Source organism: Phoxinus phoxinus, assembly GCF_949152265.1.
Source record: "Phoxinus phoxinus genome assembly, chromosome: 2".
NCBI classification, from domain to species: domain Eukaryota; kingdom Metazoa; phylum Chordata; class Actinopteri; order Cypriniformes; family Leuciscidae; genus Phoxinus; species Phoxinus phoxinus.
The window spans coordinates 36,138,931-36,157,184 of NC_136877.1; the positions used below are offsets into that span (position 1 = coordinate 36,138,931).

At 36.3% G+C, this 18,254-nt stretch overlaps 3 protein-coding genes and 1 long non-coding RNA gene across 4 annotated transcripts in view; 2 read left to right on the forward strand and 2 right to left on the reverse strand.

The window, feature by feature from the left end:
- Positions 1-1,435: 1,435 nt before the first annotated feature.
- Positions 1,436-8,266, reverse strand: LOC306994328 (retinol dehydrogenase 11). The gene is made up of 8 exons (XM_079604732.1): positions 8,043-8,266; positions 6,891-7,031; positions 5,987-6,178; positions 5,632-5,793; positions 5,197-5,313; positions 4,941-5,093; positions 2,393-2,444; positions 1,436-2,016 (listed from the first exon to the last, which is right to left on the reverse strand). The coding sequence occupies exons 1-8, from the start codon at positions 8,116-8,118 to the stop codon at positions 1,920-1,922; spliced, it is 990 nt and encodes a 329-aa protein (XP_079460858.1). The 5' UTR covers positions 8,119-8,266; the 3' UTR covers positions 1,436-1,919.
- On the reverse strand, positions 8,265-8,806 carry LOC306994331. Its single transcript, XR_013796664.1, has 3 exons — positions 8,697-8,806; positions 8,493-8,543; positions 8,265-8,319 (listed from the first exon to the last, which is right to left on the reverse strand). It is a non-coding gene; the product is annotated as an uncharacterized lncRNA (long non-coding RNA).
- Positions 8,807-9,448: 642 nt separating this feature from the next.
- tmed3 (transmembrane p24 trafficking protein 3) lies at positions 9,449-12,561 on the forward strand. The gene is made up of 3 exons (XM_079604733.1): positions 9,449-9,741; positions 9,965-10,210; positions 10,297-12,561. The coding sequence occupies exons 1-3, from the start codon at positions 9,598-9,600 to the stop codon at positions 10,528-10,530; spliced, it is 624 nt and encodes a 207-aa protein (XP_079460859.1). The 5' UTR covers positions 9,449-9,597; the 3' UTR covers positions 10,531-12,561.
- A 552-nt stretch (positions 12,562-13,113) lies between these two features.
- frmd5b (FERM domain containing 5b) overlaps positions 13,114-18,254 on the forward strand; it is a 31,353-nt gene continuing 26,212 nt past the window's right edge. Inside the window, exon 1 of the mRNA XM_079639506.1 lies at positions 13,114-13,253. Within this exon, the coding sequence (XP_079495632.1) occupies positions 13,152-13,253 (102 nt within the window). The 5' untranslated portion in view covers positions 13,114-13,151. The remainder of the gene's footprint in view (positions 13,254-18,254) is intronic.

Here is an 18,254-nt window from a genome sequence, read left to right on the forward strand (position 1 = left end):
TGACAAGTGATGCTGAGTGATTTTGGCAGGTGAAAGCCCATAAAAACAACAGCAGGAAGTCTTCTGTCTCTTGTCTGAAGAGGGTGTGCCGCAGCCAGGGAAGCAGAAGAAGAGGAGATAGATAGGTATGTGAAGACTGGAATGTTCATTTCAGTCACACCTGGGATAAAACACACCTATTGGACCTGGTCTTTCCCTTTTCATTGGCTGATTTGATCATGACTGACAGCAAAACCAACAAATAAACACTCTCTTTTGGCTGCTGAAGGGGTTTGACCTATGATCCCCAATTGTGAACCAATAGCATGCCATGGTTGACTTGCAGATAGGTGGGGTGGAGAGGAAATAAAACTAATCTGTGGGGTGTGTCCACAGTGGCGTACGTACAGACTGTGAGGCTGTACAACACCGTGCAGATCTCCTGCCTCAAAACTATGGTTTGTGGAAGACGGACTTAGACTTATCCTGGTGGAAAGCTGCCGTGAGCCCTAAAAAAAATCACAGATGTCCTCTCTAAACTGGTCATCTCAGCTGCAGCTACCTATACGGGGAGACATGTCATGAAGACTCATGTGCTGTTCTTTTGGCTGAAGGAAAAATGCTGGACAGAGCAGGTGGGAACTTGTAACGGAGATTTGTATGGAAGCAGTTGGAGTTGGGACTGTTGAGTATATGTTCAAATGGTCGCTCACATCTCCTTATCACTTTTCCAGCCCAGCTAAAGTTGGTGAATCTGTTGGACGGAGAACTGATAAGGGCATGTGGCTGACACATACAGCTTTGTGTCTGCTGGGCTCTATCTGCTGGGATATGTGCACATTTGTGAATGTCAATGACTGAATAACTAGTAGTTGGTAATAAGTTAAACTCAGTATTATCTTAAAACCTTGCCTAACTCTAATATGATTTACTTGAACTTTTTTTTCCATATACTGCTGAAACAGAATAATTGACTGTCATTTCATGTCTTGCATACATATAATCATCATGTTTTGTATTTCTAAATTATGGTCCCAATGAGAACCAATTTTCACTAAAACTGACATGTAGGTACCGTATGTATGCATGTCTCAATGTAAACTCGGGCTGCACATGAGTTGTATTTTAGTCTCTTTTTTATTCAGCTTTACCAAACAGGACACTTCTCAATCACATTCATTTCTATAATAATAAGTTAGCAGTAGATTAGATTGGTATTGCAGACTTGCAAATTGGTAGAGTATGTGTTACTATTCTTAATAAAGACGTTATTATCTTCAGATGACAATAATGCTCACGGCTTACAATACCAAAGTGTTATTAAGGCGCAATAAAAATAAATCTGCAAGCAAAAACATTCAGATAAACTGTTTATGTAAGGGGAAAATAATTTAAACATTCCAATTTTATTCCATATGTCATTCTACAGACTTTACTGTATAAAATGCTCTTTACCTGTAATGTACAATTTATTTAATGTCTTTATTTCATCATTACATTCATGTTATACATTGCATTTTATTGTGATACATGGTGTAGTTAATAAGGCTATTAATAATGTTATTTAATGTAGTGGCTTCCTTTCCTTCTTACGCCACTTCATATCAAATTACACAGGCACTGGCAATGAAATTGGAATATGAAAGGTATATCAAATGTCTAATTTGTATAGCTATGCAATATGGCTAATTGCATTAAGATCTCACAAATTAGTTCATGCTTAAATTTTACACTTCATATTGAGGTTTATATTATTGCATAGGCATCACCAACATGACAACTTTCCTACCTTCTTACTCAAACAGGCTCTTCATTCTTTATTTAAAGTAAGCAGATTAAATAGACATTCAAGAAAATTTGGAATGTAAAACTTAGGCAGGAAAAGGCGACACGCTGTTTTTTAAATGAATAGAGTGATTTTCATTGGGCAAGGTGTTGTCTCAAGCCAGGCCCACCATGGAAGCACTGAGATCCCACAGTCTGCGGGCTGCAGCATCATCCCTACCCTGAGGAGCCGTCTCTTTGGGTGCACAATCACTGCAAAATGACCAAAAGAGAGCAATGAACAAAAGCATGAAATGATCATTATTTAACGACAATGCTCAGACAACAGTGTGAATAAAAGCTTTAAAACTGTATGGAAGAAAGTTTTTTTTTTTTTTTTCTATTTGGACCTTATTGAAATAATGAAAACATCTATTGTAAAACTTCAACGGTTGTTCGTTGTATCAAGTTTGTCAACTTCTTCCTACAATTGCTTGTCTATAATATCTTGGGGGAGGTGACACACATGCAACCATGTTTTGCGCTGTAACGCTAACTTTAGAAAAGTTGGTTACACCTCTACGCATGCCTTTATGAGCATAATCAAACTAAATTGCAGTTAACACATGTGACAGAAAAAGCCACTGACCTGTAGTAAAGGCCACTGGTATTCTGCAGACTCTCATCCACCGCACAATAGATGGTGGTCTGCAGAGGTGGAAAGTAACGGATTACATTTACTCGCGTTACTGTAATTGAGTAGTTTTTTTGTGTACTTCTACTTTTTTAAGTAGTTTTTAAAATCTGTAATTTTACTTTTACTTAAGTACGTTTTGTTTGAAGTATTGTAATTCGCTCCATTTTTAAATCATATCCGTTACTGAGTAAAAAATAAATAAAATAATAATTTACAAGGGAAAAAGAAATCGCGCTCCGGAAACTACTACATTGATTGAAGGGCGGGAGAACCGTCTATGGCGAGAACAAACGCGCAAAAAAGGTGATGCAGACCCAGCTAAAAGTGAAACGCTGTCGAATTCTTATGAAGCGAACCATATGGGCAGTATGTGAATACTTTAGATGTAGGAAAAACGCGTGGTTGTCCTCGAGGATAGATATCCAATTTGCAAAAAATGTGGACGCAATGTGGCTGCAAAAGGAGGAAACATAGAACACCATCCATCTGTGCAGATAAAGGTATGTCCCGTTTGCAGAGTGAATCCCCGAATTCAAAATCCAAATGAAAATTAAATTTACATAACGCAGGTTCCACGTAAAACACGCAATGATGTAGGCTATATGAATAAATTGAAAGTAGAGCTGTGCAATAAATCGGGACATGGTCTCTGAATATTAAAGCGCAAAAAGACTGCTATGTAAATATGCTTGTTCTGCGTGCCTCTGTGTGAATGAGCTGCGTCGCGTCTGTACTACATACTCAAGATGCCTGATGTGTTTTCAGCGTCTCACAAACAATATGAGGACATGAAATAGGCTACATGAACATTTAGAGAGCTGCTCTGAGAGAACGCCTAATGAGCATTTTCATCATTTTATTTGAGAAAAACCATTGTCAAATACACTCTAAAACAGGTCTTCACTAGAACCCGTCAAAATAAAAGTTTAGTGTTACTAGGAGAAATTATGATAGAAATAGCCTACCGGTTTATTACTATTGTATGCCTACAATAGAACATACTTCTCAAAATAATAACAACAATAATTTGAATTTAAAAAAATTTAACATTATTTAAGGAATATCTTTTTTTGGGTCCATGGTTTAATTTAATAAATCTGTTCGGCAGAACTTTCCCAAAAAATAAAAGGATAAAGTTTACATTTATTTGTATTAATAAAATACATTTTCTGAATAAAATACATTTCATAGGATTATTCTTAAACATTTTAATATATTATTAATGTTAAAAATAGTTAATCTAATGGTCATTGGTCAGTTATTGAATTTAGTTAATTAGACATGTTTTATTGAAATTTTAATAAACAAAACAAACAAATAATTTTAAGTTTGTTATAATAAAAGCATTTGTTAAACCAAAAAACTGTTTTCATTCATTTAACTGTCATTTTTTTAACTGATGATAATAATAATAACAATAATTTAATGATACCGTTTATTTATTTATTAATTGATTAAAGGGATAGTTCACCCAAAAATTAAAATTAGCCCATGATTTATTCATCCTCAAGTCATCCTAGGTGTATGTGAAATTCTTCTTTCAAACAAATATCGGAGTTATATTAACAAATATCCTGCAGTGAATGGCCGTTTCTGTTTTGAAGTCCATAAAAGTGCATCTATCCATCATTAAAGTGCTCCTCACGGCTCCGGGGGCTTAATAAAGACCTTCTGAACCAGAGCGATGAATTTGTGTTAGAAAAATATCCATATTTAAAACTTTACAAAGTAAAATAACTAGGTTCCAGCCACACGAACATACAGATTCCACTTAAAGGGCACCTATTATGCAAAATTCACTTTTACATGATGTTTGAACATAAATGTGTGTTGGACTTAACTTACATCTTGTGAAAAGGGGCATAATAGGTGCCCTTTAAGTCTAAAGCGCAATTTATGCGAGAAATGCGACGTACTGCTGATATTTACGCTATGCCATGACGCACTACGCTACTTCGACGTCATAAATTGCGTAAGTTGTGCTATAGACGCAAGTAGACTGCGTTTGGCCGGAAGCTAGAATTTTACTTTGTAACGTTAAATATGGATTTTTTTTCTTAAACTCATTGCTTTGCTTTAGAAGGTCTTTATTAACCCCGTATGGAGCACTTTTATGGTGAATAGAGGCACTTTAATGGACTTTTTAAATATAACTCTGAAAGAAGAATGTCATATACACCTAGGATGACTTGAGGGTCAATAAATCATGGGCTTATTTTAATTTTTGGGTGAACTATCCCTTTAACAGTAATATTTTCGGAGACATTGCCATACTGTGCAAATCTCATACCGTTACAACCCTACACGGGAGAGCCCCCCACCCCACCCTGTTAAAAAAGTAACTAAGTAACTTTTACTCTGAGTAAATTTTAAATGAGCTACTTTTTACTTTTACTTGAGTCGATTTTTAGACCGGTACTTTTACTTGTACTTAAGTAAAATTTCATTGAAGTAGTAGTACTTTTACTTGAGTACAATATTTTATTACTCTTTCCACCTCTGGTGGTCTGTGAACCCTGCCAAGGTGTTTTGACAAAGAAAAAAAAGGGCAAGAACATAAGCCTCTTCCACAGAGGCAGAGCGGGTAAAAAGTGTCGGCCGAGTTCAGTACGGATCACCCCAGGATGCAGAGAGTAAGTTGTCACTCCTGTGCCTGAATGACATACAGGGGAAGTGTTTGAAAGCAGCATGCTTGAGAGTGTGAGACTGTGATGTTTCAATTCAATGAGAATGAGAACGTTTTCTTTATAGCTTACCTTTCAACCTGACAGCTAGTTCACGGGTAAACAGAACATTGGCCAGCTTGCTCTGTCGATAGCTTATGGTTGGATTATAGTCTTTCTCCAGGTTTATATCATCAAAATAAATCTTGCCTATCCAACAGAAAATTATTTGAAATTTAACGAGTTACTTGCCTGGGAATCAAAAAATGTAATGTGTCAAATAAACACTTTAAATATATTTACATTGTAATACATTAAAATAAAATATGTTGGAAAATAATACCATTGATGCACACTGCCCTAGTAAAATACAATTACATTACATTTTGTCAAAGCTGAGCATCTTGTCAGGGATTTGGTAACAATAATTTAAAGAATTATGATAAAAAAGATAATGATAAAAATGTGCAAGCTTTTTTTTAGTCATAATTCAGCTAAGCACATAAAGACATAGATGGGATTCCACACCTTTCTCATGGGCCAAGCTAGAAACATTGACAACACGGCTGGGTGTTGATTTCTTCAACAAGTCCAGAAGTAAGTTGGTAAGCAGGAAATGGCCCAGGTGGTTCACGCCAAACTGCATCTCAAAGCCATCTTCTGTCTGCCACTGTGGGCACATCATTATCCCTGTTGGCGGGGGGGGGGGGAAAAAAGAAAAGAAATCAAATTAAATTTAAATGACTGAATAAGTAAATACGTACAATACATACGTTTCATTTGCTGAAAGAGCAAACCTTGTAATCTGTTGCCAAAAAATAAAACACTTTGTTACTATATCAACCATGTGCTTATGGATTATAATCTGTCTGACATTCCTTACCAGCGTTATTAATGAGAATATCCAATCTCTCCTCATTCTGCTGTACATCTTTGGCCAGAGCTCGGACAGACTGCAAGGAGGCCAGATCCAGCATCTTCACAACCACGTTGCCATTTCCGCTCTTCTTCCTGATCTCATCCGCTGCTTTGTCGGCTCTGCCCATGTCTCTGCAAGCCAGAATCACCCTTGCACCTGAACAGTATATAAACAGTAATTGTTGTGACAATGCAATATTTTCTGCAACCATCAAGCCTTCAGCAAATACAACAGTACTACAAAGCTCTTATGCACTCTCTTGCTGTCCACAGAAGTTTCTAACTTTGAAGGGGTTTCATTAGCCTCAGAATAACAAACTGGGCCATGTTAGTGTGGTTTCATAAGTGATGGATTGCTTAGTTAAACCAGTTTGATCTCCCCTCTGTGAATTTATCATCCTTTTCAAACCCATCGGATAAACCATTGAGGGTTATGAATATCAATCAGTATAAATATCAATCAAATGAATAAGATAGAGCCTCCAACAATCATCTAACCAGCCTGTTTGTGAAAAATTTGAAAGTGGATCAGACGGAGCACCACAACACACTTGTAAGTTGTAGCTAATCAGCAGTAACGGCGATCTCATAAGGGGAAGGTGTTTCTCACAAATCACTTACTGTGCCTTTAAGTTTTCCGTTTTTTACATATTTTGGGCTTTTTCTTTCTTTCTTTCTTTCTTAAAAATCAGATAGGGTAACCCAACAAAGAGTTTTAAACTTGATTTAAAAGGCTATTCTTTTTTTTATAATTTTGAACATCCTTACTGATATAATATCACAAAATAGACTTGTTACATAGACCTATCATGATGCCACTTCAACTAATACTTTAAAATAACTTAGGAACTCCATTAAAATGATCTGACCTCTCTTGGCCATGTCCACCGCAGTCTCTTTACCGATACCAGTGTTGGCTCCCGTTATCAGGACAGTTTTGCCGTCCAAGCGCACTCTGCTCCGGCAGACTCCACCACCCAGCCATCTCCGCAGGGCAAAGAGACCGACACCTACCGGTACAGCAACATCATTACCTCACCTCTAACCTTTTCTCTCTTTTTGTTTTGTTTTGCAAAAGTGTTTTTTTTTTTTAACAAAAATCACAGGGGATACATATCACAAATAAACACTTAAGAAAACAGGATAAGAAACTCAACGTAGAGCAATGCAATAAATTTCATTTTCAAGCAAGATGTAAACAGAGATAGTTTACTAAAAATGCAATTCACAAAAAATATAAAGTAACTGAAATTAAACATACAATAAATTAATAAATATAAATAAATAAATAAAATGTAACTTAAAAAAGAAAGTCATCTTTAGGAAATCAGGAGGTAACTCTTATGATGAAACCATAATTGTTTTAATTAACAGAGCAGTTTTAACAGGTTTCTTGTTAATGACGGACAAAGGGAGTCATAAAAAAGCTTTAAATCAACACAGAAAAGCCTAAAATTGGGCTTAGAATCAGTGACTACATTTATGGAGACCTCACCTCTAACCTACTCTCAAAACGTCGGTACCTTTGATAAGCCCAGGCAAAGGTTATCCAATAAACATGCAAGAGGCTTATAGAGATATCAATAAGATAATATAAAATAAGATATATCTTAGATGTATCATTATTTCTCATTATAACAGTTTTCCTACATCTTTCAATCAATAAAATCCCATGACTTTTTTATTTTACATTTTACAAAAACTTGCAAAACCTAATTAATTTATTTAGTTTTTTATTTATTATCATTTGGCATATTGCATGCACTAAAATCAATGTCTGCACTGAGCAACTGCAGAATGATACACACACTATGTATAGCCTAATAAATTAAATTTTTGTTCCCTGGCACATTCAGAATCTATTAATGAAATCCAATTTTCACGAGTGTAATAAATGTCAGTTTTAAAAGTGCCTCATATTTACATGTTTTTGGTTGCCGTGGGAACCCTGATTATTCTGGGAAGCATTATTTTAACGAACAAGTAAGAAACAAGCAAACTATGATTTAACTTTTGCCTACCCGTAATCAGGAAAGCTGTGACACCTGTAGGGTGTTCTTCCACGAACACCTTCGCTGCCTTTGTGTATTCCTGCATTATTACACCTGGTAGATTCACCTTCAACTACTTGAGCTCCTTCAGCATTCAAAGAGTCTGCAGACAGGCAGAGAGACGGAGAGGTCAGTCACCGCCCACACACCACACACAAAAAGAGAACTTCGGAGTAAACACAGTGGACTCACGTGCTCCAGCCTCGAATTTCAAAATAAGAGTCCGATTGTTGGTTGTAAAATGCGGCTTTGGCATAAACAGGAACAACAATCATCAATAGCGTTAATACATTTGAAATAATTAGTGGTGCTGGCTTACAGTCTGATCTAAGCCTAGTGGACAATAAAACGGGAGAAAAAAATACACTTAAATTGACTGGGGCTTATCAGATAGACTGGTGCAAAAGATAGTCAACTTACCGGTAATCAAAGTGAATATTTCCCCTTTTTCCTCACACAGGATACATTTGCCTGAAAATATGATAAATTTTCATATATTATAAATTAATCATATTTGCATTGCAGGTTCTTGGCATACAATGTTTGAAAACTCCTGCTTTAGTAAATACTGAGAAAATTGTCCAGACAACATTGTGGCACAGTGATTTGGTCAATGCCACTTACATTTTCTTTATGAGGTCATTGTAATTGTTAGAATAGTGTTTGGGTGTGTATTTTATACTTTCGATTCAGGCGAGGACCTGAAACGTGGAGGAGCACATATTTGTGTGCATAACCTTGTGCTACATCATGCCAAAGTTTAAGGCCCCAGCCTATTTTTTTTTCTTCCTAGCCAATGAAAAAATAACAATGATAAAGGTCAACATTTTGAAGGCTGTGTTGAAAATCAAATATTTGGAAATAAGGATAATAAAACTCGAAAGCATCATGTAAATTTGTTGTTGATTGCTATACAAAATTAAACAAAGAATATTTCAGAATTCATAGTGAGAAAGTGAAAAACAAAATATGAATAAAAATATTTATTTTAAGTCGTCTACTTTGTAAAGTAGGCTAATTTATGTTCAAATATATAGCCTATGTTTTGTTAAATTGCTTCTTTTTATATATGTATTTCCTACCCCACTTCCTGAGTCTACACTCCATAGAGCTATCAGAGCATGAAAACTTATAAAGTGTACACCAACTAGTTTATGTACTGGAAACAGCTTTGCTTTGTCCAAGTAATAGGATATTATAAAACCATGAGGTAATCAGCATTATATTATTGCCTTCTTTACTGCCACCCTGGCAACTGTACAGGTCAGTCAGGAATTTAGAATTGAAAATAAGAAAATAAAAATAATCTGAAACGAGCTAAAATAATGAATGAAATAATCGCACCTTTATTTATTTTGAAAAGTAAAACGCCAAATAACCCGGAAGTATCCCGTCCTCCTGCCACGTCAGTGGTGTGTCGCTTCAAGCTGTCAAGTAGCCGAGTGAGTTCAGCAAACTAGCCGTAACTCAATGGAGGAGGCTTTCTGTGCATTGTAAAGAAAAATAATTTAAGTTTTCTTCCATCATGAGACACCCTTGTCTTTTAATTTTGGCTGTGTACATAGCCTTTATAAATGCCACCGAATTAACTTTTGAATTGCCCGACAACGAGAAACAATGCTTTTACGAAGACCTAGAGCAAGGAGTCAAGTTTGATATAGACTTTCAGGTAATTGACTCTTTTTGTGTTTTGCAATGTTGGTTGATTATTTATCTTTTTCTAGTCCACGTCTGTTAATTATTTACTTTTTCTTTGTATCACAAACAGATATTACCGTGATTTTGCGGCTTCAGATGTTATTATTCAACACTGCAAACATTGTTAAACAACTGAAGATACAATGTATTACATATTCTCAAATTTCAGTATTAATTCTCTCCTTTTCATACAGGTAATTGCTGGAGGAAACTATGATGTTGACTGTTTTGTGTCAGATCCAGTGAATAGCATGCTGTATCAGGAACGAAAAAAGCAATATGACAGCTTTTCCCATACAACAACAATGAAGGGAGTGTACAAGGTCTGCTTCAGCAACGAGTTCTCGACCTTCTCTCACAAAACTGTATACCTGGACTTCCGAACTGGAGAGGATGCCAGGTTATTGCCTGACATGAACGGAGCGACAGCTCTCACACAGGTGAGAAACACAAACGCCATGCACTCACAGACAGCATGCACTCTGCATATATGCATTTGATATGAACCTCTGAATAAATCATGCAGATGGAGTCGGCCTGCTTGTCTATCCATGAGATCCTGAAAGTGGTTTCAGACTCTCAGACCTGGTATCGTCTTCGAGAGGCTCAGGACCGACTCAGGGCTGAAGATCTGAATGAGCGTGTGCACATTTGGTCCATTGGGGAGGCCATCATCCTGTTTGTGGTCTGTATTGGCCAGGTGCTTATGCTTAAGAGTTTCTTCAATGACAAGAAAGCCAGTGTTGCCACCAGCACATAGATCTAGATCACTAGTTTGCCATCTTCTTTCCTTGAAGATAATCTGCTGATTTATTAGTCTGATCCCCTTAAAACAAAAAGTATTGACTGTTGCCTACAACTAATAAAAAATAACCTTGATGTCAAACAAAATGCCTTAATTACAGAGTCATGTACTAAAAGCTGCACAGAGTCTATTATCTTGTGTTGTATATTCAAATTGGCCCCTATGAGCATTGCTCACTGTTGCAGTAATGGAAATTGACCTGCTGCACCTTTATAATGCCTCATCTTACTGTTTTTGGTTTGTACCAGTGTTGTTTGATTTGTTAAAATTGTACTTTATCCACTTGAAGTGTGCCTTTGACAATTTTAAATGCATATGTCTTAACATACCTTTAGAAAACAAAGAATAGTTTTGGTAGTTTTTGTATGGGAACTATAATGATATGTTAATGAATGATTATGTTGTTGAGTTGAACCTCTCTTTTTCTATTTAAGACCTTTGTTTATCCTACATGCAAAAGGGAAAATCCATGCAGGTGATTTATTTATATGTATAGATATAGATATATCTGGCAAATTATAAAAAATATAAATTTTCCCTTCATCTCTTAAAGGGGTCATGAATTGAAAAATCTAAATTTTCTTTGATCTTTTGACATGTAAGAGGTCATTGTACTATAAAGAACGCAAATCTTCCTCATTAGTACAAAACCAGCTTTTATTGAAACCATGCTCCGAAAACGCCTACTTACATCATCGTATATATTTGGCCCCGCCCACTGGCGCATTACTGAGACGAAAATGGAGATACAGAATCGTTTATTATTTGTTATTTATTTTCAATTAGGCTATGTGAATGTATTTTATTTGCACTCTAAAAAATGCTGGGTTGTTTCAACCCAATTTTGGGTAAAATATGGACAAACCCAGCCGTTGGGTTACATTTTTACATTACATTTTTAACCCAACATTTGGGTTTGTCCATATTTTACCCAAAATTGGGTTGAAACAACCCAGCATTTTTTAGAGTGTGTGGATTATTCGGTATATCAGTTGCACTTTTGGCGCAGGCTTTGCAAACAGCCTTTTACTATAAGATATGGACACGACTCACCTGACAGTAATGCCACAACATGTAAGTAGCTGTGTTAATTCTAATGCCTGATCTGTGATCAGTGATTTCAAATATGATTCAAGTACAGTCCGACATAGTTGCTGTTAATGTGTCAGAGTTCTGGACTCTCACCAAAACTCCTGTTTATCAATGACGCTGTCTACACGGCACAATGAATCTCTTATTAACATTGGGTTTGGACTGTTATGATAATAGCATTCCTGAGAGTGCAGAAATCGAGTTACAATGACGAGATCACTGCATTCGTGTCTGTCATCGGCTACCATGCTCATCGCTGCAACAATGTATGCGGCAGGTGTAGGTCTAAATCTAATGCTAATCAATACTTTTCATGATTATTTAACCTCGACCGCAGTCAGCAGTAATAGTAAAAACCTAGTAAAAGTTTTCAAAAGAGTTCCACATGCAATACTTGTATCATGTGCAAAGATGCTAGCCAGTCACAGCGGGCGTTTACGGAGTCTCAGACACGACACATCCTCAGTTCAAATCAAAGGGCTATAATCAGGGTAGAAAATGGCCTTTTATCGATTGACAATTTTAATGTAAAAATCATACTTGCACTATAAGTGCACATCAGGAAATAAAATAATTACAAATTCAGTTCATGACCCCTTTAATTATAAATTCTGTCAAGTGCAAACTGCATGCACACAATTGCTGGTTTAAGGGCTTACATCATGTCTGTCACATATTTATGACTCTAACATCAACTTATTGTGCAATTCAAAAGCTATTTTATAGACCTATTTCATATTCCTCAAATATTTGTTACAAACGTAGCCTATCTCTTTTTTCATTTACCTCAGCCCTTGAAGTTGAATTGATTTGTGATTGCATTGATTTATTATGTCATTATTACCTTAAATCGAGTTGTTTATATTCCTGATTTATGTAAATTAAACAATTAAAAGCAAAGTTTTGGATTGATTTTATGAATTGTCTTAATGGCATATAATGCCAGACATATCAATTAGATTTCGAAACATCTAAAAAAAAACTAAAAAAAAAACTTCTTGATGTGAATACATATTTGGCAAGACCATCTTAACTGTTGATATAATAGATGTAGGCCTAAACAATAATGTAAAATACCTTTTATTGGGCAGAAACTTATTTGTTATTAGTTAAAGTAATTTAAAGCCTAAATGATCCTCCAGAGTCTATATGACAAATCTATTTTCATCTACACAGTTATGAACATTGACTCTCACTGGCTTTCAGTTTATGAATACATTTCGCCTCAGCCCTCCCTTGAAATAATGCATGAATATGGATGGGCTGTTGTGCCTGACTCTATTCAGTGCATTGGACTACCTCCAACGTTGGCATAGAACCACCAACGGCAGAGGAAACCACACCGACCAGTCCGAAGGAAAATGATGGGGAGCAATGACTCAAAAGGGCTTCTGATAACCGAGAAGGATCTGTCTGGCATGTATGCAGTGAGTGACATGTTGCGCTCGTCCTAAACGCTCGTGCGTCTGTACTGACTGGCCAATATGTTGAGCCGACTGATGAGTGGCAGCGATCGGACTCTTGACAGGGAATTCAACTGTACAGTGCGACTGCTGGACGACTCGGAATACACTTGCACGGTTCAGGTCAGTATTAACATGTTTTCATCATCACAAGCGGGTTATCCCCATCACCGACACACGTGCTTTAATGTTCGCGCTGCTGATGCTGCGCATTCAAGCGGGAAAATCCGCGAGCATCTGTACGAATCTGGACACTGCACAAGGGCTGCAATGCGTAATGGCTAATTAACGTGTTAGGAAATTTCCTTGATGAATGAATCAGCGCTGGTTTCGGTGACCCGTCTGTATCCTTTAGAGAGCAGCGGGTCACCTGTCACGTAGTGCTTGTCGCCAGCCCGAGAGACCTGAGTCACATTCAGTGGGAACTGGGAAGAGGCACTAGTGGAAAGGTTTCGTACATTAAATTGCCTCTCGGGGCGAACTATCCACGATAACAGCTGCTGAAAGATTGTTGTAGCATACGTGCAACACTGTAATGATTCACTAGCTGTTCCTGTTCTTCTTGTTTGGCCAAACTACAAGCCAAATTACCGTGCAATTCAGACAAATTCCCAGACTGTTTCAATAGGCTATTGTCTTCTTGAAGCATTTGTTTAAACTGCTTGTCTAAGGCAGCCCAAAAGCATGAATGGAGATTAATTGATTTAAGTTAATTGATTAGAATGTGCCATTAATTTCATATATTGAGTTGTATGCATTGCAGCATCCAGCATTGTTGTATTAAGTGAATAATGAAAAGCAAAGTTTGGGATTGTTATAATGAGTCATCTTATAGCAAAATCATTGGCTGAGATGCTAAGTTGCCAAGAAGAGCAGTGGTTTTGTGTACTGTGTATATAATATAGTCCTTGCAAGAATGAAAATATCCCAGGTGGAATGAAAGTGATAGGCATGTTTTTATTAATGAATTCCTCTGAACTATTCACAGATGTTCATAATCAACATTAGTTGCTGAAAGATTGCAGTAGCTATAATATGCCTAATACTTTGCAGCTGCTCGAAAAAACACTGGGTTAAAAACAACCCACTTTGGGTTGTTTTCAACCCAAGGGCTGGGTAAATAAAAAAGGAATAAATAATTTTACCCAGCATAATGGGTTGATACATTTTTACTATAATACTAGCTTCTTCCTTTTTCTTTTTCTTCTTCTTTTTTTTAACTTAATACATAAATGATTGTTTACGGATTAACTTAAATCCTCTAAACTTTTTAAAAATACTGCACACATCCACTGGTTTGCATGATAATTCCTTTATTTTCGAAATATCATATTTTACAGTATTGCATATTTTAAATACTTTTTAATACATATTGCCTACATTTAAGCTCGTTTAACAAACATCAGAAGTAAAAATAAAAACATTTAGAAGTAGTGTATTTGACCAGTCTCTGTTCTCGTGCAGGTGTCATGACAAATCGGGGTAACACTTTATTGTTACATATCTTACATGTACTTACCATAGTAATAACAGTAAATTATGCATAATTATATGCAACTAACCCTCAACCAAACCTTAATCCTACCCTATCCCTATAGTAAATTCATGTAGTTAATTATTATTACTCAGTTGTATAAGTACACTGTAACAATGACACCTTGAAATAAAGTATAACCCAAACCGGGTCCTCATTTGAAATCGGGTCTCTTTCAGCTATCAATTATTGATTAGCCTTTACTGAGTATATACGAATTATATTAATTTTAAAATATATATGGTTATTATATAGCCTAGTCCATTAAAAAACAAATGGAACATTTCTTTCACTTGATAAACTGTTAGTTTAATTATTATTATTAATAATAATAACAATAACCTATTAAGTGAATAATTGAACATCATTTCACTCTTTTTATGACTGAAATATATTTGGACATTTAACACTTCATTTAACATGTAATACCTTAAAGATGATTGGAAATGCGTGTATAAAGCTATCAGGCTAAGTCGGGTATCTGTATGCTATGCTAAGCTAATACAGATATTAATGGTCATTATAGCTCAAACAGCATTTATCATAACGTTATTTTGTAGGAATTGTAATCAGGCGCTAAAGAAAGTACCTATCACTGCACCTGTGTGGTGAAGAGATGAGTCCCAGCACCGTAGAGATGAGTCCCACCTTAGGACCCTAGTAGTATACCTGATCTAAAGCGGATCTTGCGATAACTTCTTGTAGCTAACGTGAGCTGTTTAAGCTCTATGTGGTAGCTTTATAGCATGCCAAATTCCTACAGCTAAATCCCGCTGCTGTACAAGATAAGATAAAAGCAGTTTGTAAAAACATTTTAAGCAGATAGTCTAGCAGTTTTCTGCCATCAAGTAATATTATATTTATTTGTATAGCGCTTTTCACAGTACAGCTTTACAGAAAAACAAACACCTATTAATTGAATTGTATGTAAGCTAAAAAACCACTAAGAACGAGAAATGTTTATTTTTAGAATCTATAGGTTCGGTTATATATGAAACATATAAGTTAAAAGACATGAATGGTCGTTTTAATGTAGTTCAAACGTCTTATATAATACAGTAATTTTGTCTGATTTGTAACCAGGCACTAAAGCGATTACCCATAAAACATGCATTGAACCAACCGGATTGCTTGGGTCCTTAGGTGGGACTCATCTCTTCACCATAGACGTAATATGTGTATATGGGTTGTTACTTCTGACCCAGGATCCGGGTTATGCAAAAACTACCCAAACACAGAAAAAATAACCCATAAAAAATGTCTCAACCCAGGGTTTGGGCAGGAAAAATAACCCAAGATTTGTTTTAAAGATCTATCAAATGTGACAGTCAATGTGGAAATCTTGAAGTTCTTTTGACAAAGAGGTCAACACAATTGACATGCATTTTGGGCTAATGCTTAAAAATTCTATCTATCTATCTATCTATCTATCTATCTATCTATCTATCTATCTATCTATCTATCTATCTATCTATCTATCTATCTATCTATCTATCTATCTATCTATCTATCTATCTATCTATCTATCTATCTATCTATCTATCTATCGAGAGTTTACCATGACTGAACTCCACGTGCACAAGTTACTGAATGTTATGTTTAGAGCTCAGTTGAGGCAGAATTCCTAAACACTGGAACAAATAATTTTTCCAAGAAAATAAGTTTATGGATTTGAAATAGTAAGTGTTCTGTGTATAAGTTATACATTTGACAACATGAAACATTAACTCTTGGAATAGTGAACTTGTTGGTGGTCATCATTCATGGTACTAGTTGTGTGAGGTCATGTTTGTGGCATGTCTGGGAATATCAGCGTCAGATTGTGACATTCCATTGTCCTTGGAATTCTGTGTGATGCTGTGGTCTCCATGGCAACAGGCCGATTCCATCATCGGTTCCCAGCTGCTCCTGCTCTCGTCAGACAGGATAAAAGCACACGTGCGCATACCCGTCTGTTACACAGCATTCATTCAAACATGGCGGCTAGACATTGCAAACAGAGACGATCCTCTCCTGTCCTTTCCGCCCCTGTCCCACTTGGGATCGTCCTCTGTAATTGATTGATCAGGAGAGTGGAGTTTGGTTAGTGATGAAATGCTTATTAGTGAAATATGGCCTCTCTCTTTTGAGAGACTGCTGACTGCGTTTGGCTCCTGGCAGTCACACATCAAGAGACCAGATATCTGAGACACTCACACATATACCTTCATTACAGAGCTCACCTTTGTGTAGGTCAGCGGTGCCTCTCGGCTATATTTCACTGCTTATTGTTTGGCCACACATACTACACATCTATCACAACGCCAACTATTCAGATAATTCACTTGTAAAATGTTATACAATTTGTCCACTGTATACCGCTCTTGACTTATCCTATTTTGGCTGCATTGTTCTAATTAGCATTTCAGAATCATAATTAACTTGAAATGAAAGTACCAGTTGTTTAAGGCATGTCCTCAGGAAGGCACATCTTGCTCAGTTTGCAGTATCTAATTGCTGCTTTTTCCTTCATATCTCACAGTAGCATGCATGAACATGAGGCATTATGATTTACAGTTGTTTTCATGGGGGTGGCATCTCTTTTTCTATAACACAAATTATCAATAACTTTAATCAAATCCTTTGAGGAATGAAAACAATGGTATTGTATTTTTCTGTTCTCTTTCTTCCAGATGGTGTTGTATTTCATGGGATGGCGGGGGGAGGGGGGGGGGACTGTGGATGCATTGAGGCTTGTGCCACACAACGAGTGTGGCGTATAAAATCTGTGTGAATGAGTGATTAGAGGAAGGGTTATTTATTACAGGGCTTGTATCACTCTTTATCAGATATCAGCAAACCCTCATTCTCATTCAAAACAAAACCAGGCAGTAATGAATGAAGTGTTGCTTATAAAATATATCAGATTATCAGATGTTAAGCACTTATGTATAGCATTTGCCTGGTTCAGCACATGACACATGGGTGGAAAAACAGCAACATCGGCAAGATGGTAAATGAGGCAAGTACTTTTAATTGAGACAATATTAATAAATTATGCCTTTCAGGTCATGAGAAAGGAAACCTATAGTGAGAGTTGAAGGTGAGATTTGTGTTAATGTATGTGTGTGTTTGCACATGAGAGAGAAAAAGAAAGAAAATGATATGGAATGAGAGATATAAATGTTAGTCATCACACTTTTTTCTTTAAGACTGTTTTTCCCTAAAGACCGAACCTTTAAGGTTCATACAGTACATAACTTTTTCAAGTCAGTTACAATTTTTTTAGATTGGTCTAATTTGATATGCAGTACCAAAAAAAGTAAGACTGCCTGCCCTTCCTTGACTAGTGATACTAGTACTTAAGTCACAGTCTTTACATAATGGCTATGTTTATGCAACTGCCTGAAGTTATTGCTTGCTTGCTACTACGGAAAAAAAAATTGTTCATGTATATCGTGGAAAATAAATATCCTTGTTCTATTGTATATGTATTACGGTTTGGAAATTTTATTCTTTTTTTTTTTTTACTTAGTAGTCCAGCAGTTGTTGTGCTGAAGAGTAATAATAAGAAGAGTGGAGGGCATTTATAAACTCAACTAACTGTGTAA